Genomic DNA, 19,368 nt, shown 5'->3' on the forward strand with positions numbered 1-19,368 from the left:
CCGATGTTCTGGCTTAACCACCATTTACAAACCCACTGAACAAGGCAATTCACAGCCAGGCAGGAATTTTTCTCCCATGTTTTTGGAATAGAAATGTAATCTCACTTTTTCAGCAGCAGCCTTCTCGACAGCGCGTTGCACTCTGGCCACCTACACAGCTTCTTGTACATTGCCATACACTTGTTCTCACGGCTTTGGAGCTCACTTGTCAGCTTCTCTATATTAAAAACAGAAGGGCAAGTTTGATTTAATCAATGCATTTCCTTCTCTACTTTCTGCAGAAAGCTTCTTATTATAGCCCAGGATGCAAATTAGTAAGTGTAAAAGAAGAGAGGCCCTCAAAGGACAGAAAGGACAAGTCTCCTATGGAAGCTTTTACATCCCAATTCCTTAAAACTGGAAGTGCATTTTAATCGCCCAGAAAACCCTCAAAAAAGTAAGATATTAGCAACCTCTTTGGAAGATGGCAGCTACAAACGAATATGCTATCAATTTACTACTGCTAAGCACACTGCTGCTAAGTTCATTAACAAATAACACTTAAAATACCATAATCAGGTGGGTAAAACCAGCTTGCACAAGAGCACCTCCACAGTTTGCATCAATGTTTGAAACTGATGCCAAGAGTCAGGCTTCCTACAGCTTTCTTACTTTTTTTGGGCAGTGGACAAGCCTGAAGCAAAGGAGAACTCGCTGTGCCCTCCACACAACTCTGATGATTAATGGACAGAATAAGTTACCTCCCAGTTTTCCTCTCACAACATCTAAGGCTTCCTTATACTTCTCCAAACGTTCCAGGATCATGTAGTACAGCTCGACCTTAAAAGAAAGATTAGAGTGCAATGAAATTTGCTAGTAAAACAAGACCCAGGTGTGCCAAGAAATAAAGAGGCTTGTGTTCCTGTCATTAGAAGAAGAGATAGCCAGGCCTGCAAAGCTATCTTTAGCATCCCTGAGGGTGGAGCATTCAGGAATTCAGGTCTTTTTTCCATTCTCGGTCCTGAAGTTTCTCCTGGGGCCTCCCAGGCAGCAAAATCAAATGCTTCATCAGTCAAATCAAGTGCCAAAGTATTTCCTTGGCCACAGGATTCCAAATCCCTCTCAACCCTCTGCTCCTTCTGTCCCACTACATTCATGTGGACTTCCAGGACACTACTGATTGTTATCTTGGAAAACTGTTACAATAATCAACTTCTTTTAACAGTGCATTCCCTCAGTAATGTCCAAATCAAGCTGAAAGTATCTGCAAGCCTTACTTCAGCCTCAGCTTCAATCTTATCCTCCTTCACCATCTTCTCCACCATTCTCTCAGCTAGCGGCAAAAACATCGTCTTTGAGAGGTTTTCATCCTGGGCTGAAATAGACTGAAGAAGAGAAGAGTTATTGGACCAGCTCAGCAGCTTCATGGGTTGTCTTTCCCATTGCTTTTGCCACAGTAAAAGAGGAAAAATCCCACCCAGGTGCTCCAGTTCCCCTCTCCCAACCCCACACACTCAGAGCTGCCATCTGCCTCTGTTAGAAGGCAGCCCTAAAACTACTGACACACAGAAAACCTTACTCTTGATTTCATTGTCCACACTTACGCATTCAGGCACACAATACCCATGTGGCAGGTAACATACAGCAAGAACACAGCATTGTTTTCCATTCCACAGTGGTTTAGAGAAGGTGTTTAATGCCCCCATGCTTATTTTGTATTTGGCCAACGCTTCTGGGCTGCCTGAACAGCGCCCAGATCTGCTATCACCAGCAGCAGCACAGCCAATCTGCTGTCTATTCCTGCAGACACTCTGCAGTCTTAAAGAGATGCTAAGCTCAGAGCTCTCATTTCTTTCCTCCTAGAGCCTTTGTAACCTAGTTGGAGAGGAACAGTTCTGACTCAGGAGCTGCAGATATCTGAAGTTCTGTTCGCGAGCTAACTAAAAAGACAGTCCAGAGAGAGGAGAATTCAAGTTACATAAATGTGGTAAGGCAGACCAGTTATGTTGCTTTATTAAAACACTATGGCATTCATTTTGGACCACATCAATAGTGCTACTTGAGGAGGGCTCAGGCCTTCTCCCAGCATCATACAGTTACACTCAACCACACATAATCCCCAATATTTCCACTCAGAACATTTCTATATTTGCACCTGCAGCAAAAGTCAACTCATTTGCAATTCTGTACACACCTGCATAATCAGGCTCATCACAGACCAAAAATAGTAAGGATTTTTGGGTACAATCTTATAAAGTGCCATTCCAGCCTGAAAAATATAAGGCAAAGTATTCATCATTCCTGAAATGTCTCTTTTCACAAGCTCTCATGACAAACACAAGTTAAGCAGCAATGATGGCAGGAGGCAACACAGAACTAGCAACTACATGGGAGGACTTTTATCAGCCTGTGAGCCCTTCCATCCTAACACTTTGCTAAAGAAGAGAACAGGGTGAAAATGTTTTGAAGTACTCTGTGTTGGTCTGACAGGGAACAGCAATGAGCATGTGCAAGTACGACTGCCTAAACAGATGCCAGCTTTAATTAGAAGTGGTATCTACATGAGGAAGCAGAAAACTTACTCTTTAGGAAGGGGCTATTTCCAGTGCTGATTTGCACTAGAATGTTCACTCAGTGCTAAAAGGCACAGCAAACCACACACCTCCCTCATGTAAGCAACAGACCCTCAACACTCATGTCATACATACGCATACTCAAGATACCTGAAACATGAGGTCACCTGAACATGCAAAGCTGTGGTTAAAAGCAAAGGTTGAGCTGAAAGCTTGGATGCATCAAAGCAGAGTCAAAGAACTGAAGATTTCCTAGCCTAATACAGAGTTATTCACACATTTTTTCACAAAATTCAGTGCCTGTATATAATGAGGAACAACACTTTTACCTATATAAAATCTGTATTAATTAAAAGAAACTACATATAATACAGTACACTAACATAGATGGACATGTGTGCCTATCTCCTGACTACAGACTGCATTTTCCAGTCCTTTCAAATGAAATACCCTAGGACACTAAGGTTTATTTTCACTCTCTGATCAATCAGCATCCGCACACTCTTTGCATCTCTAAGTCCTTCAGTTGAGTGCACAGGCCAGTCTGGAAAATCCTGCTCTGCCAACGTCTGGATAACTTAACTAGATACATGTTTATATGACATTTTAAACATACAGAAGGTCGTATAAATGTTAAATATTGTTATTTATCTGGTAAGACTGGCATTTTTTCCACGTGTGGCTGTAGACAGGAGCACAATTAACATAGTCCCATCTCTGAAATTTATATTGTGTTACGAGGCTTGTCATTCCATGTACATTAATAACTTAGCTTTCACCTACAGCTTGAACTCAAACAGCATGCACGCTGGGCTACAATGGAGGATAACACTTCTGCTCAATATATTCCTCTGGTTATTTGCACAAAAATTCAAGTCACCTTAACACAGTGGGAACAAGAGGGAGTTTAGGACTTATTTACTCAGCTCTCTGTGCTTTCTTATGCAGAAGAGTGAACACACATGGTTTGAAAACAATCTTCCATTTATAGGCATTCTCCAGGCACCTAATTTGAAAGGGATGAAAATAAAACTAACCAGCATGACACTGCTCTGCCAGCTGAGATGTACTTCAAGGAAGTGCTTTTTAATTTGCCTTCAATGAATTACAACCAATACAAGCCTAGCTAGATATTAGACTACAGAGGTAAGAGAATGAGCAACATTCCTCTTCCCAAATGTAAAACTAAGGAGTAAATTGTGTCTAAAATATGAATCAGAAATCTGGCCACATCTTTTTCTATCTACTCCAGAATTCCTTTATAATACACTGCTCATATGTAACCACTGGACTCTTCAAGACAGACCGATAAAAACCTCCCCAAAATAACCAACATTTTCTATCAGACATACACAAAAGGCACAACTTTTGTCCTACCCCACACAAGGAAAAGAAATCATTTGTCTTCAGATAACCCACCCCTCAAATAATGGTCTTTTAAGCCTTTCTGTAAAAAATAAGAGTCTAACCTTTGCATTAACCCAGCTGAGCTTTCTGGAAGATGACTTGTGATTAACAGTAACATATACAGAAGAAGACACCTTAAAATGACCAGAACACAAACTGTTGATCATACCTGTTGCATCTTCTTGTATTCACCAACCCTGGCGTAGGCCATGAAGAGGTGGGAGTGATACTCTTCACTGTTGGGAACCTTCTTTACAGCTGCCTCATAAAGTTTAGTTACCAGTTCCGCTAAACCAAACCCAAATGCTTGAGTTAAGACAAATTTGGGAGTAATTTTAAAGCACAGCTACCTAAAGATAACATCAGTGATACTCTGAACTGTAATGTAATTACACTCATCAACCACAGAAATGGCTCTCCTTCCCAAGACCCCAAACACTACATACATCAGGCAAAGGAGGAAAGGGCTCACAAAACCCAAACAAACCAACCTCAAACCAGAGTTAACAGCAACAACTGAACTGCTCAGAAGCACTGAAGTCTTTTTCTTAAGGAAGTGAATCTATTTTGGAGCATTAAATTGAATTAAGATGCTGCTCCTGGCAGAATGACTGCTCCACATGAATTCTGTGCCAAAACACAGAACATTTTCAGAACCTAATATCAAATCAGTTACTCTTATCACAGGTTTACTTATGTTAGTCATATCCTGTTATTTCCCAATTGCCTATTTTAGCAGTCTTAACAAGTAAAATACTTTTTAATAGTATGTTTTAATAATAGCTCTGTCATGACTAAGTTCTTATGGTATTGTAACACACAAAACTTTGACATTTTCATCCTTCCAGAGTTGTTTTTCTTATACAATCATATCTGAGTGTAGTATTCAAAAACTAATGTCTTTCACACATTTTACATATCCTCAACACACACACATAAACCATCTAATCACAATTTTCTTGCAGGACTGAAAGTGGAAGTGCCTGACACCCACTACTTCCTTTCTGAGTTATAAACCTAGAAGTTAGAAATCTGAGCTTAATGCTTATACAAGTTTAGAATCACCAAAAGGCTTTTGACATCTTTATACTGAAATCACACGTACAGAGGAAACATTTCATATTATTCAAGAAATGATGCTTCAACTCTACATATACCTACACACAGAGAAAGAAGCTAGGAAAGCATGAGCAACTGTTGTACTGCAGACTGATATCCAACAGCCATTTCTAAAGAAGTTGTTTCACCCCATTGCCATTGCTCCAGCAATTCAACTTTAGGGTTAAAAAAAGGCCTGTGTGATTTGTCATCTCTACCACATATACAGACAACAAATTCCAGTGGCTTTCATTAAAAAGTGAACTCACAGGCTGATGGTGATGGATTGTTATTACCATGTCATTCATTTAGGAGCTACGTACACAACAGTGTTAATGAGAAGCCTAAACAAGGTTCTTTGCTGTATGATCACTGGAGCCTTAGAGGCATTTATAACAAGCATCCTTTAAATCCCCCGAGTATCCTAATAACACAAATCTCAGACTTTGCACGTTTCCCATGAAACTGTGGGTGACATACTTTTAGAAGCATATAAATAATTCTGATTTTGAAGAGAGGGAAAGGAGAAAGCTTACGTCTGTGCATCTCCCGGTAAAGGATGGTGAGTGCCTGCAAGGAATTATCATCTGTAGGCTCAAGTGCTGCTACTTCTTGTGCCAGAGCATACGCTTCATCCTGCTTGCCAGTCCTCTGCAAGCCAATTGCCTTCAGAACCTATCGACACAAGGGAGAGGCAGCTGTTAGGAGCACAGTTGGCAGTTACCAGTGAAAACCCTCTCATTCTTGGTGGGGAGAAGCTTTGCCCAACCACCTCATTACTTCTCCAGACCTTCAGGTTTTATTAGGCTTCTAATCCATACGGCATAGAGGAAAACTTCCAAATGCAAGCTGTATCAATCGTGTGGCTTCGCACTTCTTTAACAGACATGCAGGCTGCTCTAAGGCATCAACCACCACTCAGCTCTCTCAGCCTGGAGACTGAAAACTGACCAGACCTGCCTACATGATACGGTGTGGGTGAGAACAGCCCCAGATGTTCCTGAGGGCTCAGGAAACACGCTGGTCTCTGGAAGATCCTGGACACCACACCTCAGAGCTATGCTCACCAAAGGAGGTCTGCACCACAGTCACACTTACCTTTGCACAGTGAAGATCCTTGTGTTTTTTGAGCAGCTTATCTGCTTGCTGGATTGCCATTTTATTATTGCCATTGTCCAGATAATCTGCAGAAGAACAACATACACAGCATTACACCAGAACACAAGACCATTCTGGAAAGCTACCTCCAATTTTACCGTGGAGTGTGTGCTGCAGGCCAGTAGTGCAAACCCCATTTCCCTTGTACAATTACTACTAAGCCTAACATTCCGGAAACATGTCACTTTGTAGATGAAGTATTCATCTGCTGTACCAGTTTTAGTCATTCAAACAAACAAGCTTTTGTAATTACTCCACACAGATCATTACAGCAACAAAAGAGACATAATAGAACGGGTTCTGCAGCAACAGCTCTTTGCTAGCAATGATGCTGAGCCTCTTGGCTTCAGCCAAAGCTAGAATTCATTTGGTGTGCCTTTGGGAGACTTTCAATGACTTTTAACAGGCAGCAGGTTGGAAACTAAGCACTCAACATCTATCAAAGCATTAAGTGAGTAAACCTACTTGTCCACAAGATCCATACCTCAGGCAGAGCCAATGTGTCCCCTAACAGAGCATCACTATCTTTCACCAGCAATGTTTTTATTTCCTGGGGGAGATCCAACTGCCAAGTAAAGCTTCAGCTGCAGAAACCCCAAAGCCCAGCCTCAAGACTATTTTCTCCTTTATTCAGCTCAGTGTTCACCACTGAGCACATCATCACGTCACTGTACAATTACAAGCAGTTTTAGATTAGAACACGAGCCCTATGCCTCACCCTCCTCAAAACCTAACCAAAACCTACCAGAAAAAGCTTAGCTGCACCTGAGGTGCCAACAGGGAAGGGTCTGCTCCCATCGTCCTGGCCTCTCCCCATCAAACTGAACAGAGCCAACAGGAGTTAACCGAAATTACATTGACATCTTTTTCTCATCAAGTCTGTAGTTCTCATTATGAAAAACCTCTTTTACTGAGGTGACCTTAGTAATTCCTGGGATATGGCACAAAGTGTGCATCTATGCTGATGAGATTTATAGCCAGCAGCTTCCACATTTGCTTCCATGGCCGAGTAAGTGCTGCAGATTTAATGTGGAGCTAATTGGGCTCCTGAGACAATGCAGACAAAACCTCAAGCAAGGCAGCCTGCCCACACCAACCAAAACAAAATGCTGCAGCATGAAATATAGTTTGATGCTGTAAGACACTGTCTGTCCATGGGTTAGATAGCTGTTTTAACTTGAGAAAGCCTGTGCATCACCTTCAACATCAAAACTTAAGCAGGGATTTCTCAGTGAAGAGGTTCCAAACCCATGGAACACAACGTTCTGGTCATGTCTTCACACACCAGCAGAGACTTTGTGATTTAAGGATCTGTGTTGCACAGCTCACACAGGCTGCACTGCCTGTCTTGGATTACTTAACAACTGTACTGATAACATCTCCACTTCAGCTCTCTTAAGGTAAATCAAATAAACCACAAACTTCTCTAAACTGCAGCACAATAAAGAGACTGTATTTTGCTAACAACAAGTAAGTTTGTTGGAAGCCAAAGTACTGGCAACTTCCAAAGGAATTCGAGGGAAAGGGAAAGCAACTTCAGCCTACATTAGTTGCAAGTCTGGAGGTGGAGATGTTCAGTGGCTGGAAAGGCAACACGTGAATGAACCTCCAGGTGAAGGGAGAACAGGATGGAAGATAAATGTAGCTGTCGAGGAAACCTGAGCAACCAGGCACACGGTGCAAACCCACAACACTGGTTTAAGTCAAGAATCAGACCTTCAGCCTCATGCTGCACATGTCCAGGTTGTGATTGCTGTGAAGTCCTGTTTCCCTCTTGAGGACACACACTTTGTTTTGGGTTCTGCAGCACCAAAGCCTGGATTCCAACCTTACACTGCAGATAATCCTTTCTAGAACTAGCAGAAAGCTCTTTCAAAGCTGCCTCTGAAAGGAATACAGTGAAATACATCTCAGCATCATCTGCTTTAATGTCGGTTGAGTTCACCAAGCTTTTTCTTTTAAGAAGGCTTAAAGATGTTACACAGGTTATAACACAAAGAATCACACATTACTAACAATAGCATGTACAGAAAACTACGGAAAACTCTTAAAACTGTTACAAGAACACAAACCACGCTGCTGCACTCGTGATTATGGGGTGAATTTTAAGACAGCTGCATGTTTACTCTTCTAACCAAACACAGCTATCCCCCTCCACCTCACTGGAACCATCATGAATGCAAGTCTACAACCGCACCATTCTCACAGCATAGGATATCCCTGAAGCATCCCAACGAGGGCAGCTCTCCACCTTCCAAGGAAGTCATTTTCTTCTAATGGTGAAAGAAGTTGAGAACATCCTCCTAAATCTCTGTCCAATCCTCAATTTTAGAGAATAAACGACACTGTAGCCTGGGGAAGCATTTTTCTCCTCTCTTTCCCTATATTTGCATACACAGAGCCAAGCTTGCCTCCAGTCTCTTAAGCAACCCCAATTACATGTAATACCCTTGGAAATATTGGCGAAAGCTTAATACAGGAGGTTTCTTAACAAGACCATCTTTTAACTACTTCGCTCTTTTCTCCCAATTACCTCCCAGAGCACCGTAATTAACCTGTGTCACAGCACTTCAAAATACAACTTTAAGGCACCCGCGACTGCCCCTGCTCCTTTTATGAACTCATCCTTTTCCAGCTTCTCTGCAGCAAGAAACAAACACCGACCAGAGCTGCACTGACTGAAAGAGGCGCAGATACCCCCCTCCCCATGGGTACTGCCCCTCCGCGCATCACCCCGGACCCGGAGGGGGGGGGTCCGCATGAGGATCCCCTTGAAGGAAGCGCCGCTGCTCGCAAGAAGACGCGCAGCGGGGACGGACCCCGGGTCCCCCCAAACTCCCGCTTCCAGCCCCGGGTGGGAGCCGGGACCGACCCGCACCCCACAGGCTCCCCGGGGCAGCGGCGGGAGGCTCCTCCGGAGGGAGCAGCCGGGATGGGGCCGCGCTCCCCGCCCCCGAGGATGGAGCGGGAGAGGCGGGCGGGCGGGCGGCGGGGCCCGCCGGAGCAGCCAGCGAGCGCTCGCCGGGCCGGGCCGGGCCCCTCCGCGCCGTGCTCAGGGGCCGCCGGGCGGGTCGGGGCAGCACCGCGATGCGGCGGGGGCAAGGCCGGGAGCGGGGCTGGGGGCTCGCGGGGTCCGTACCGTAGATGGGCCGCAAGCGCCGGTCGTTGGGGTCCTGCACATGGCCCCGCGCCGCCATGATGAGAGCGCAGAACCGCAGTGCGCAGCCGCCGGCCGGGCCGGCCCGGGGCGGGGGTGAAGGGGCCGGTAGGAAGCACGGGGCGGAGCCGGGCCCGGAGTCGGGAGCCGGGGGAGCTGCGGGAGGGGACCGAGGCTGGTCCGGTCCGGTCTGGTCCGGGTGTGTGTTTCCCAGTCCCACCCCGCCGTGCCCAGGCCGGGGGAGCCCCAGCCCGCTCCTCGCCTGAGGGGAGGGAGCCGCGGCCCCGGCTCCGGCAGCGCCCTGCCCGCCGTGAGGGACTGAGGGAAGGGGGGCCCTGCCCTGCCCTGCGGCCCCCGGGCACAAAATGGCCATCGCGGCCGTTAGCGAGGCGGAAACGCGGCTCTGCGGGAACTGGTAAGAAACGAAACCGAGCGCTGGGGGCGGCTCCGTTCAAACGCTGCGGAGCACTGGAACGTGCGGGGTAATCACGAACGGATTATCCTCCAGGAACGGTGGGGGTTTGGGCTTTACCGTGCCTTGTGATGTTCCCAACTCCTGCTGAAGTTTCTGGGTTAGCAGGCGACTGAGTAGAAACCGAAAGATCCAAAGCAGAGCGTTCGGGTAGAAATAAAGATGTGAATCTGATGAACTCCACGAGTCCCAAGTTTTCCTTTAGCAGCTCCACGGCTCAGCAGCAGATGTACAAATAGAGTCAGTAGGAACGGATCGCTGTGGCCTTGTTTCTCTTTGATAACAGTTCCCTTCGCAGCGGCTCCGATGTCAGCCATGCATTCACTGATAACGATGAAACCTCGGGAGTGCATCGGGAACAGAAGCAGCTACAGAAACTCACTTATTTTTTCCTCAGAGATACCAGAATCCGAACGAGTTTCTTGCAGCATCGGAGGAGTTGGTTCGCAAGCAGCCACTTTGTGCAGCTGAGCCACTGCTGCTGCGCTTTGTTGCTTTGCCAGGGCATTGGCTGCTTGGGGTCTGACAAGGGAGAGAACGGAATGTTTGGTCATTACAGAAGGCTTGTAATGACCTTCCTTTGTGATACGGAAGGCACTGAGGAATAGGGTATAAAGTTAATGATGGTGTTTTGAAGGCTGATTTCTTTGGGGGGAGAGGATGGAGGATAGATCCATCTGGAAGTGATGCTTCCCTGCTTGAGGCAGGAGTAAGAGCAAAGCTCCCAGTGCCTCAGTTCTTTTTGGACCTTTTGTGTTTGTAAGCCGTGCATCCTCCTCAAGACAGGAAAATATCTGTCTTAGAAATGAGTTGGGAAACTTTGGCCATGGAGTAAATGCAGTTACTGCTCCTTCACTGGGCAGATCTGGCCTGACAGGATCTGATATTTATATTCTCCAAGCAGAGCTCTGTTCTACCTCTCATAGCCAAGTTATTTCAGGAAGAAATCTTCCCAGATTAGTTCATTCACTTAAACCTGGCGATGGCTTGTGTATGAGTCAAAAATTGCCTTTCACACAAGGAAATGAATCCACTTTGATTTTATCTTCATGCAGTGTGAAAGTTGTGACTCTTTCATGCTAATATCCCACTATCAAGGAACACTGAGGCCTGGCTGGGCTTGCCTTTCTTTTAGTTACCCACCTCTCTAAACCATGAATTCATAGAAAGCTTTCTTAGGATTTTATTCTCCTTATGAAAAATTGCTTGGGATTATTATTGTCCGTGTATTTTCTGCAAAGTGACCTCTGTGACTTTCTCACAGCAAAAAGGACATCCCTGCTGTTAACTTCATCATCCATGAAATCCACTGTAGCAGAAATATTGAAGTATGCTGCTACTGCAGCGAATCCATCCCGAAGTCCGAGATGAAGAACCACATTGAGTCTGAGCACGTGCAGGTGAGACACAGATGTCTCCTCTAACATTGCTGACTTCTGGGGCAATTAATCTAATGAGGTTTTGTGTATTGTAGGTTACCTGCAAGTGTAGGATGAAGATGGAAAATGGTCTCCTCAAGGATCATGAGGTTGGTGGACTTTATATTATTAGACACTGGGAAGGGGTACTCTATGGTGTTTCCAAGCTCTGATTCTAGAGCCCAGACCTGGCTTCCAACCTGTGGTTGGAATCCGTTTTATTGACCTGTGCTTTCTAAATTCAAACCCTCGACAGAAGGTGATTGGAACTTTGCCTTAAAGTGGTGGAACCTGCTCAAGTCTATCAAAGGGGTACCTGTGATAATTGGTGATTTTGTCCTTATCAGCGATCAAGATGGAAAATGCTAATTAAGAAGTACAGAACATCATCAACTTGACTTTTCCCATTCCTTTAACATCACACAGTTCTGACTCTGCTGCACTCATTATGGGAGTTTTAATAACTCATAATGTCCAAACAGGCTTTGAAAATAGCCTGTAAAATGAATTAGACTAGGACACAGTGGGATGTCTGAGGTTCTGGATCCTGCTGGCTGCTGTCACAGGCAGTCCTGTGAGGAGAAAAGGATTTTCTTTAAGATAAGTCCCATTTAAACCCTGCAAGCAGCTTATCCTGCACACTTGTGTGTAGTGCTTTTAGTTTTGTTTGTAAAGCAAATGATGATGCATTATTGCAGCATCTGCAATTATGACATGTATATAATCCATGTTTAACCCCTTTTGAAGGGCAACTTAGCACTTACTTGTCACTCAGTAGGGTAAAGAACATAGTCCAGCAATTCTTGTTGAGTAGCAAATGAGCTGTAAATCTCTTCCTTAACAGAACAGGCACTGACATGTTTTTAGCAGTGCTCAATGAAATGTGATTAATACTGGATTTCAAGTCTGTATCTGTAACAAGTTCAGGACTGTAACTTCAAAAAGCAGGATGTGAATCTGCTGTCTAAGCAATACAGGTTAACAAACCCCCATCTGAGTACTGGGAGTGCTTCAGTTGGCACCTTTACGACTACACAGGTTACACAACACATTTTTCTTCCATTTCTCACATCTTATCTTATTCCAGGCTGTTCTTCAGCATAGCTTTGGGGCTGGCTAAAGAAACAATGGAGCACTCAGCTCCTAAGCAAACTGAGAAGCTCCCTTCACCTCTGCCTTCTGTAAGTGAAAAATAATCCCTCTGTTCTATCCCCAGGCGTCAGCGTGCCCTCTGCGTCCTGCCCTCTGCCAGTACTGTGACATACAGCTTACCTTCAAGGAGCTGCTGGACCATGAAGTTTACTGCGGGGCCAGGACTGAGCTGTGTGGAGGGTGCGGGCGTAACATCATGGTGAAAGATCTCCAAGAGCATCCTCGGGTCTGCGGGCAAGAGGTGAAGCAAGTGAGAGGAAGCAGAGCAGTGGCTCGCTTTGAGGATGAGGCTGTAGTTTTGAGTGCCCTTCGAGGTGTCAGAAGGCAACTCAGATCAGGTAACTGCACTGGGCCTGTGTGGAGAGCGCCCCAGAAAGCACATTTATAGCAGCTGTGTAGGAGAGAAAACCCTTGGGGACATTAGCAGAAGAACTATTTCAGCTGTAAAAAGAAAGCAAAAGGGGGGTAAGGTGGAGAGAAGAGCAATACCTGGCTTCTAACGTGACATTTGCCACTTGATCCAAGTGTAAGGTCTTGTAATTGCTTTCTGTGAGAATACTGAATCATGGAAGCTCCAGATGCACTGTGGGGCTGTTCTGCCAGGGAATAGATCTACAAAGGTGTAAGCCAGCTGGATGGAGGACTCTGAGGCACCAGGGGTGAAAGCCCAGTTCACTGCCTGTTCTTTTGTCTCTCAGTATCTAGCTTAAAAATGAAATTGGAGTTGTTTGCTCACTGCAAATTCTGTCCGTTTTCGTTCAGCAGCTGCACTGCTCTTCCTTCAGTTGTGGGTGGGTAAGAGCTGGACGTAGGTTCCCGTGTGTGCTACAGCACATTTCAGCAGGAACATCCTGTTTGGCCATCACTGAGACGATTATCAATGCCTCTGCCCTTTCCTAAGCCTCTAATCTCTTACCTCCACATGCATCACACTTCAGACCCAGCTTTTCCAGGAGCTGAATTCATGTTCTGCTATGGGCCACATGGAGGGTTTCACACTGCAGAATCCTAACTTATAGTCTTTGCTCAGCTGGTAGAAACAATGTCTGGGCTTAGCTAATAAAGCTGAATAATCTGTGGAGCTGTAGGCTGCTTACAGTAACTGCTGAAGAGTGTTCACAGGGGGTATTTTTATGCATGTGGGAGCTATATTTAAGATTCCCACATAATCAGTACAAATGAAATACCAGAGAGACTTGAAATAGGCCAGCATGGGTGAGGAGCACTGAGCGTGTCCTTAGGCATCATCGGCTGAACCTTGGGCCTGGTTTTCTTTTCAGCGGGGCTTTCCTACCAGAAACCATGGAATGGTTTTCTTCTGGACGTGTTTAATCCCCACTGTTGTCAAGGGTAATGTCAGTAAGAGGAATTTGGTTTCTCCTTGAGATACTGAAAACAGTGTTTCAGCCTCGTAAAGGGGATGACTACAGACTGTGGGTTGGACCTTGTCCACAGTGTAGGCCCCAGAAGGTTCCTCAGTGACCCTGTAAAGCTCCCAAGAAGCTTAAGTTCAAGCTTTTGGAGTAAGAGGAACAATTTCTTCTGTTTCTCCTTTTGGCTTATTACAAACAGAAGTAGGCTGACTGTTCACCCCCTTCCTCCTGAATCTGATACAGTGCTGAACCGTGAGTGTGCACATGCGAAACACTCCCGGTTGAGCTGTTCTGGTGTCCAGGAGGGTACTGCTTGTTGCTGCCTTAATGTTCTCTCAAATTGATGCTTTTCTTTTGAAGAGAATGAACTGGAGCAGTTGGGGAGAAGTGAAAGCGCCCATTCTGCACTTGACGAGGGGTGGAACCCTGACTTAGATTACGCGTTGGCTCTCAGCCTCCAGAATGAGGATCATCAGCACAAGAACACTGCAGCTGAAAGTCCCAGTGACTTCTGGGAGAACTGCTACACCAAAGAGTCTGTGTCATCTACCTACTGTAATGAAAGAGACGAGGTGGATGCCTTCTGTGACTCTTTCGTGCCTTCCAGCATGTCAAACATCAGCAAAAGTAAGTGTAAACGCTGTTGTTCCCTTAATGTTTGAGGGGAGGGAGAAGGAAAGAGAGGATTCCTGCACTGGGAATGTCAGAATTAGCCTCTTTGAGAGTCCCTCTAAAGCATGACAGCAGGGGAGGAAGAAGTCAAAGCTGTAGTGAATCCCCGACCTTGGTATGTGGCCGGAGCTTCATACCAACTGAGTAGGAGATAAACATGAAGGGAGGACCTGGGGGAGGCCTGAAGTGCCAGCTTGTGCTGAAAGGAGAAATGGTACTAAAGGGTTTATTAAAGGCAGTAATAGGCTTTTTTACAAGCCTATTTGACAGATCTTTGACCCCAAAACACTGTTCTCACTCCAAGTGATGTGAATTTGCTCATGTGGAATTCAGCAAGTGGGACCAGAATGACTGTTTCCATACTGTTTGCTCCAGTTGCTGCCCTGGTGCAGAGCAGGGCTCTGCTGCTTAGGGATTTTGAGGATAAGGCAGTCCAGCTGCATCAGCCTCCTCCATGGTTGAGGGTATAACTGTTACTTTGCAGATGAGATCATCATGTTGCCGTGTGAGTTTTGTGAGGAGCTCTACCCTGCTGAGGACCTGATTCTTCACCAGGTTTGGTACTTTCTTGGATCTAGGGGTCTTAGCAGAGCGTGGCTTTTCAAGTCAACCTGTGCTCAGCAGGAGAGCTAATGTTCCCATGTTCTTGCATACAGACAGGTTGTAACCCAGCAAGTGCCTTTGCCTCGTTCAGTAAAAGAAGTTCTTCTCCGAATCCATGGGAATACGATGGTCTGTGTGCTGGTGGGTCCAGAGGCTTTGGGTCTCTCTTCTCATCCCAGCTCCAAGCTGTCCAGGCAGAGGAAGATATTATCATTCCCTGTGAATTTTGTGGCATCCAACTGGAAGAGGAGACACTCTTCCATCATCAGGTACTAAACTAACCAGAGCTTGATGTGTTGTGTCACATCCAGTTGTTCAAGGACTATGGCAAGTCCTTGTTGTGGCATGTAACCATCCCCTGTGTCAAATCCTCCTAAACAAAGCCTCTTGGGTCCCTGTTAAAATGTTGGGCTATGCTGAGGCTCTCACTGAAAAATAGCTATTGTTCTGAAAGCTCAAAACTAAACAGAAGGCCCTGAAATTGCACAATATAAATGCTTGATTTGAACACAGAAGTGATGTTGAAACCAAGATGTATGAATCAGCTCAGGTGGGAGAGGAGCACAAGTGTGTAACCTGTGCCGGTGAGGGAAGGAAGTAGAGTACACACTGCAAATCCAGGAGGGTAGATGTGAAGAGAGAGGGTGGGTAAGGTGTGAACATACTGGAGGGTGTGTTGAGGAAGTGTTGGGTGATGCAGAGTATTCCAGTTCCTCACTGTTTGGTACTTCCCATGTGGAAAGAACACCAGGACCTGGCACTGCTGAAGCTGTTACTGCTGCCCCAGAACACTGAGCAGGTACCAAGGAGACCGTTTGGTGCTTCAGTGCTGCTGTAGACCTGAAGAGCAGATCCGGGGTGTGCAGGGAAGAGTCAGTCCTCTGGGATTTGCTCCTGTTCCAGCCAAGTGATGCAAACACATCTCTCACATTCTTACAGTCCTAACTAACCACTAGTGAAGCTGTTTGGTGTGCTTGTTCTGGGCCTTTCCTCTCCTAGGGCACAGTAAAATCACTACTAATAGGAATGAGAGCTGAGGAAGCTTATTTAAAACCCACTCCCTATTACAGTTGGCTCTTGGAAGGCTCTTTTTTTCCTTCACCTCTCTCACTGCTTTGGACATGCAAAAGCTGCTTTCTCTATGAGCTGCTGGTGCTTGTTAACTCTTAGTGACTGGAACCAAGTTGCGGCCATAGGGTTTGTTTGCAGACCACGTAAAGGACACCCCATGTTTAAACTGTTATGTTCCACACAGTGATTCCTGGTACCTGACAAAGGTACCAGATGGGTTTTCCTATCTAGTTCCTGGTTTTGCTCTGTCCCTTGAGCCTCTTCTCATGTTGATGTTCCTCAGTGTATTTCAACTGTGACTTTACAAGTGCAGCCGGCAGGGGAAGTTGTGTGGGCAGCATGGCTCAAAGCACTTTTAACTTGCTTTTTGTCCTTGGAGCCATCGTTTAAACACTCAAATGTGTGTTCTGCTCCAGCACCACTGTGACCTGCGCCCAGCCAGCCCCACCACCAGCTGCCCATCTTGGCAGCCACCATCTCCACAGGCCGGCAGAGAAAGAAGAGGATCAGCAGAGCTGGCTTGGAGATGGGCCCGGCCCCAAGGTGAGGGCAGAACAGAGGCTTAGCCCTGCTCTCCTTTACGTCTGCAGGAGCACCGCGTGTCCCAGGCTCAGTGTCTCGTGCTGTGTTTGCTGTTGCTATTCAGTGCTGTGTTTTGCCCTCCCAGGAAATGGTTCTGCTTGGAGCCCAGGCAGCTTCGGGCAGCAGGAGCTGAGCTGTCCTGCACGAGGGACCACATCCCGCAGTAGCGTGGCACACACCAGGAGCGCACCCCCAGCCTCTGCCCTGAGAGCTGGAGATGCTCCTGCCTCCAGAGGGAAGCCCAGGAAGGAATCTGGCAACGAGGGGAGGCCGAGGAGCAGGGACGCAGGCGAGCCTGCGGGTGGGATAACACCACGTGTGAGACCTGCTCAGAACTGCCATCCAGAAGGCTTCACATCCAGCATCTCCAGAGCTTCACCAGCCCAGCCAAGGTACCACCTTTCCTGTTTCAGGCCTACCCTAAGGGGTCAGGGGTGCTGGAGGAGCAAGCTTTGGAAGTAGGGGCACTGCCTTAGGTCTGGTGCATTCTGAGCCACAGCTGACAGTGACAAACCCACTCCTGTCCTCAGCCTCACTTCCCCACGGTCCAAATCTGGATTCCTTCCTGTTTATTTGCCTGTGACTGAAAAGATTTCACTCAGTTTAATTGGACTGGGGCTTGCCTGAGTTTCAAACAGCAAACTCAGGCTTTTATATCAAAACAGAATGGAGAAATTGGTCACTGGGAGAATACACAGGATAATGCTTCATCATCTGCCTGTTGCCACGCTCTCTGCTTCCCTCAGCACTCCTTGCATAGGATCTGGTTCTGTTCCTGCAGAGTCAGGGTGCAGAAGCATGAAGGGATTCCAGAGTCCCTGCTGGGAGGGCCCTGCAGCTGGGGGTAGGCTTTCCTGCCTCTGAATGTGTCCCTGTTCACCCTCCACAGGGCCAGCAATGGAGGAGGAAGGAGCAGTCCAGGCAGCCTCAGGTGCAGGAACACCAAGGTAAGGCTGGGGCTGGGAGGGCAGGGCCTGGCTGTTACCCTCGTGGTGGCTGCACCAGGACCACTTAGCCCTTCCAGCAAAGGTTTCATCACCTGCTTCTGACCAGGAGCTCTTCAACAACCTCATTTTTACTTTGTTTTCTCCCCTTTCCCCAAGGCCCAAGCCCGGAGCCCAGCCCGTGGACAGGCAAAGGAGCAGAGACCCACCACCAAAGGGAAGCACATTTAGCTCTGCAGTTACTGCACCCTCTACTACTTCTCTGAGCGCACATAAACTCCTCTATGGCTGTGTCATTGAAGGCTTTCTATGAGTTTAAATTTTTATAGGAAGTGTTATATATATATATATATATATAGCTGTATTTTTGACAGGGTATTATAGGCTTTTACTGCTGTGCTCTGCACTGGACCCCAGCCCAAGACAGCACCGTGGGCAGCACCTGCATTACGTTTCCATGGGGGCTCTTTGGGGCACCCAGTGAAGGAGTTTTTGCCGTTCAAGGCTGGGAGCTCAACCGTGTCCTTCACAGGGCAGGCTCTGGCTGTCACTGCACAATGGAGTCGGGGGTGGAAACCCAGGCGCTGGCTCACTGCATCCCCTGCACCAGCCCCTGGTGCTCCATACTGTGTCTGCCTGAGGTGCCTGGCCCTGGGTGCTCCCAAGGGGCACAAGTGAGGGGGTTCTGGGTGGCACAGGACAAGCCCCAATACTTTGCAGATACTTTCCCCTGCTCTGTTAGAGTCCAGGCTTTTAAAATTCCCTGTAATAAACTTTATCTGATGCTGTCCCCAGCCCCTGTGCAGCAGTGATCTGTTCTGAAGCAATGTGTGACAGGCACGGTGGCCATTCACATTGCACTCTTCTTACCTGCAGCAGGTCCTTGCTCGTGTTCTCATCCCTTGTGCTGTGGGAACAGGTAATGGAAAAGCTGGAGGTCTTAAATAATGACTGTGGGCATCAGCCTAATGAATCAGGTAGCACAGATGGCATGAATAGGGCTAATGAGCCCATCACTCTTCAGGGCTGGTGCTGGAGGCCTTGGCAGTGCCACAGCACAAAGAGTGACAATGATGCTGCCACCAAACTTCAGGGTTTCTTTGTCCAAGAAAAGCAGAATAAAGGTATTTAAACTCAGTGGCAGCTCTGGGGAAAGCCACTGTGGCTCAGCAAAGGGCTTCTGGGGTGGGTAAAGAGATGTACTGGCACAACGGTGCAAGACATTTCCGTTTCTGATTCAAGTAAACACAAGTTACAGCATCCGGACCCCAGAAAGCGGGATTTCAAAGCAGGCATCCTGCAGCCCGAGCAGTGCAGGGTTTCTTTAATCATCTTTACTGATCCCCAGCCCCAAAGAAGGACACAGGACAGGCGAAGGGAGGGCAGGAATCACCTTTATGCAGTGTACACTCCATGGCCAAGAGCACTGACCAGGTTAACGCCGTGTGCAGGAGCATCCAGCTGGAACCACGGCCCCGCTCCAGCAGTTTGCCATTATTTAAGGATAATTTTACATTCTGAATGAATATATATTAAAAAATAATAATAATCATCACAAACCAATCTTTGCTTTGACAAACAAGCCTATTACAGACAATGTCGAGTTCATTTAAAGCACGAGGAAGTAATGATGATTAGAAAAGCTTTAATTAAAAGGCCATTTGAGCGACAGTCGAACCGCTGCAGCGCTTCCTTCCTTGGAGCATAGA

General features: G+C 46.7%; 2 protein-coding genes across 4 annotated transcripts in view; one reads left to right on the forward strand and one right to left on the reverse strand.

Moving 5' to 3' along the window:
* The window catches only part of NAA25 (N-alpha-acetyltransferase 25, NatB auxiliary subunit), a 28,389-nt gene extending 18,884 nt beyond the window's left edge, over nucleotides 1–9,505 (reverse strand). Inside the window, exons 1-8 of the mRNA XM_061374724.1 lie at nucleotides 9,355–9,505; nucleotides 6,156–6,241; nucleotides 5,594–5,732; nucleotides 4,129–4,247; nucleotides 2,174–2,248; nucleotides 1,257–1,364; nucleotides 741–819; nucleotides 106–217 (exon numbers count right to left, since the gene is read on the reverse strand). Of these exons, the coding sequence (XP_061230708.1) occupies nucleotides 106–217; nucleotides 741–819; nucleotides 1,257–1,364; nucleotides 2,174–2,248; nucleotides 4,129–4,247; nucleotides 5,594–5,732; nucleotides 6,156–6,241; nucleotides 9,355–9,412 (776 nt within the window). The 5' untranslated portion in view covers nucleotides 9,413–9,505. The remainder of the gene's footprint in view (nucleotides 1–105; nucleotides 218–740; nucleotides 820–1,256; nucleotides 1,365–2,173; nucleotides 2,249–4,128; nucleotides 4,248–5,593; nucleotides 5,733–6,155; nucleotides 6,242–9,354) is intronic.
* A 60-nt stretch (nucleotides 9,506–9,565) lies between these two features.
* TRAFD1 (TRAF-type zinc finger domain containing 1) lies at nucleotides 9,566–19,096 on the forward strand. Of its 3 annotated transcripts, XM_061374730.1 has the most exons (10): nucleotides 9,566–9,787; nucleotides 11,109–11,244; nucleotides 11,319–11,372; nucleotides 12,479–12,752; nucleotides 14,148–14,414; nucleotides 14,944–15,014; nucleotides 15,116–15,331; nucleotides 16,550–16,676; nucleotides 16,780–17,107; nucleotides 18,963–19,096. In XM_061374730.1, the coding sequence occupies exons 1-10, from the start codon at nucleotides 9,738–9,740 to the stop codon at nucleotides 18,985–18,987; spliced, it is 1,548 nt and encodes a 515-aa protein (XP_061230714.1). In that variant the 5' UTR covers nucleotides 9,566–9,737; the 3' UTR covers nucleotides 18,988–19,096. The 3 variants fall into 3 exon arrangements, with proteins under 3 accessions (XP_061230714.1, XP_061230712.1, XP_061230713.1); XM_061374728.1 differs by lacking the exon at nucleotides 18,963–19,096 and having other exon boundaries at nucleotides 16,780–17,404; XM_061374729.1 differs by lacking the exon at nucleotides 18,963–19,096 and having other exon boundaries at nucleotides 16,801–17,404.
* The last annotated feature ends 272 nt before the right edge of the window (nucleotides 19,097–19,368 follow it).

The sequence above is a fragment of the Neopsephotus bourkii genome, unplaced genomic scaffold, assembly GCF_033783945.1.
Source record: "Neopsephotus bourkii isolate Nb327-2 ecotype Australia unplaced genomic scaffold, CSIRO-AGI_Nbou_v1 NB_1652, whole genome shotgun sequence".
Taxonomy (NCBI): Eukaryota; Metazoa; Chordata; class Aves; order Psittaciformes; family Psittacidae; genus Neopsephotus; species Neopsephotus bourkii.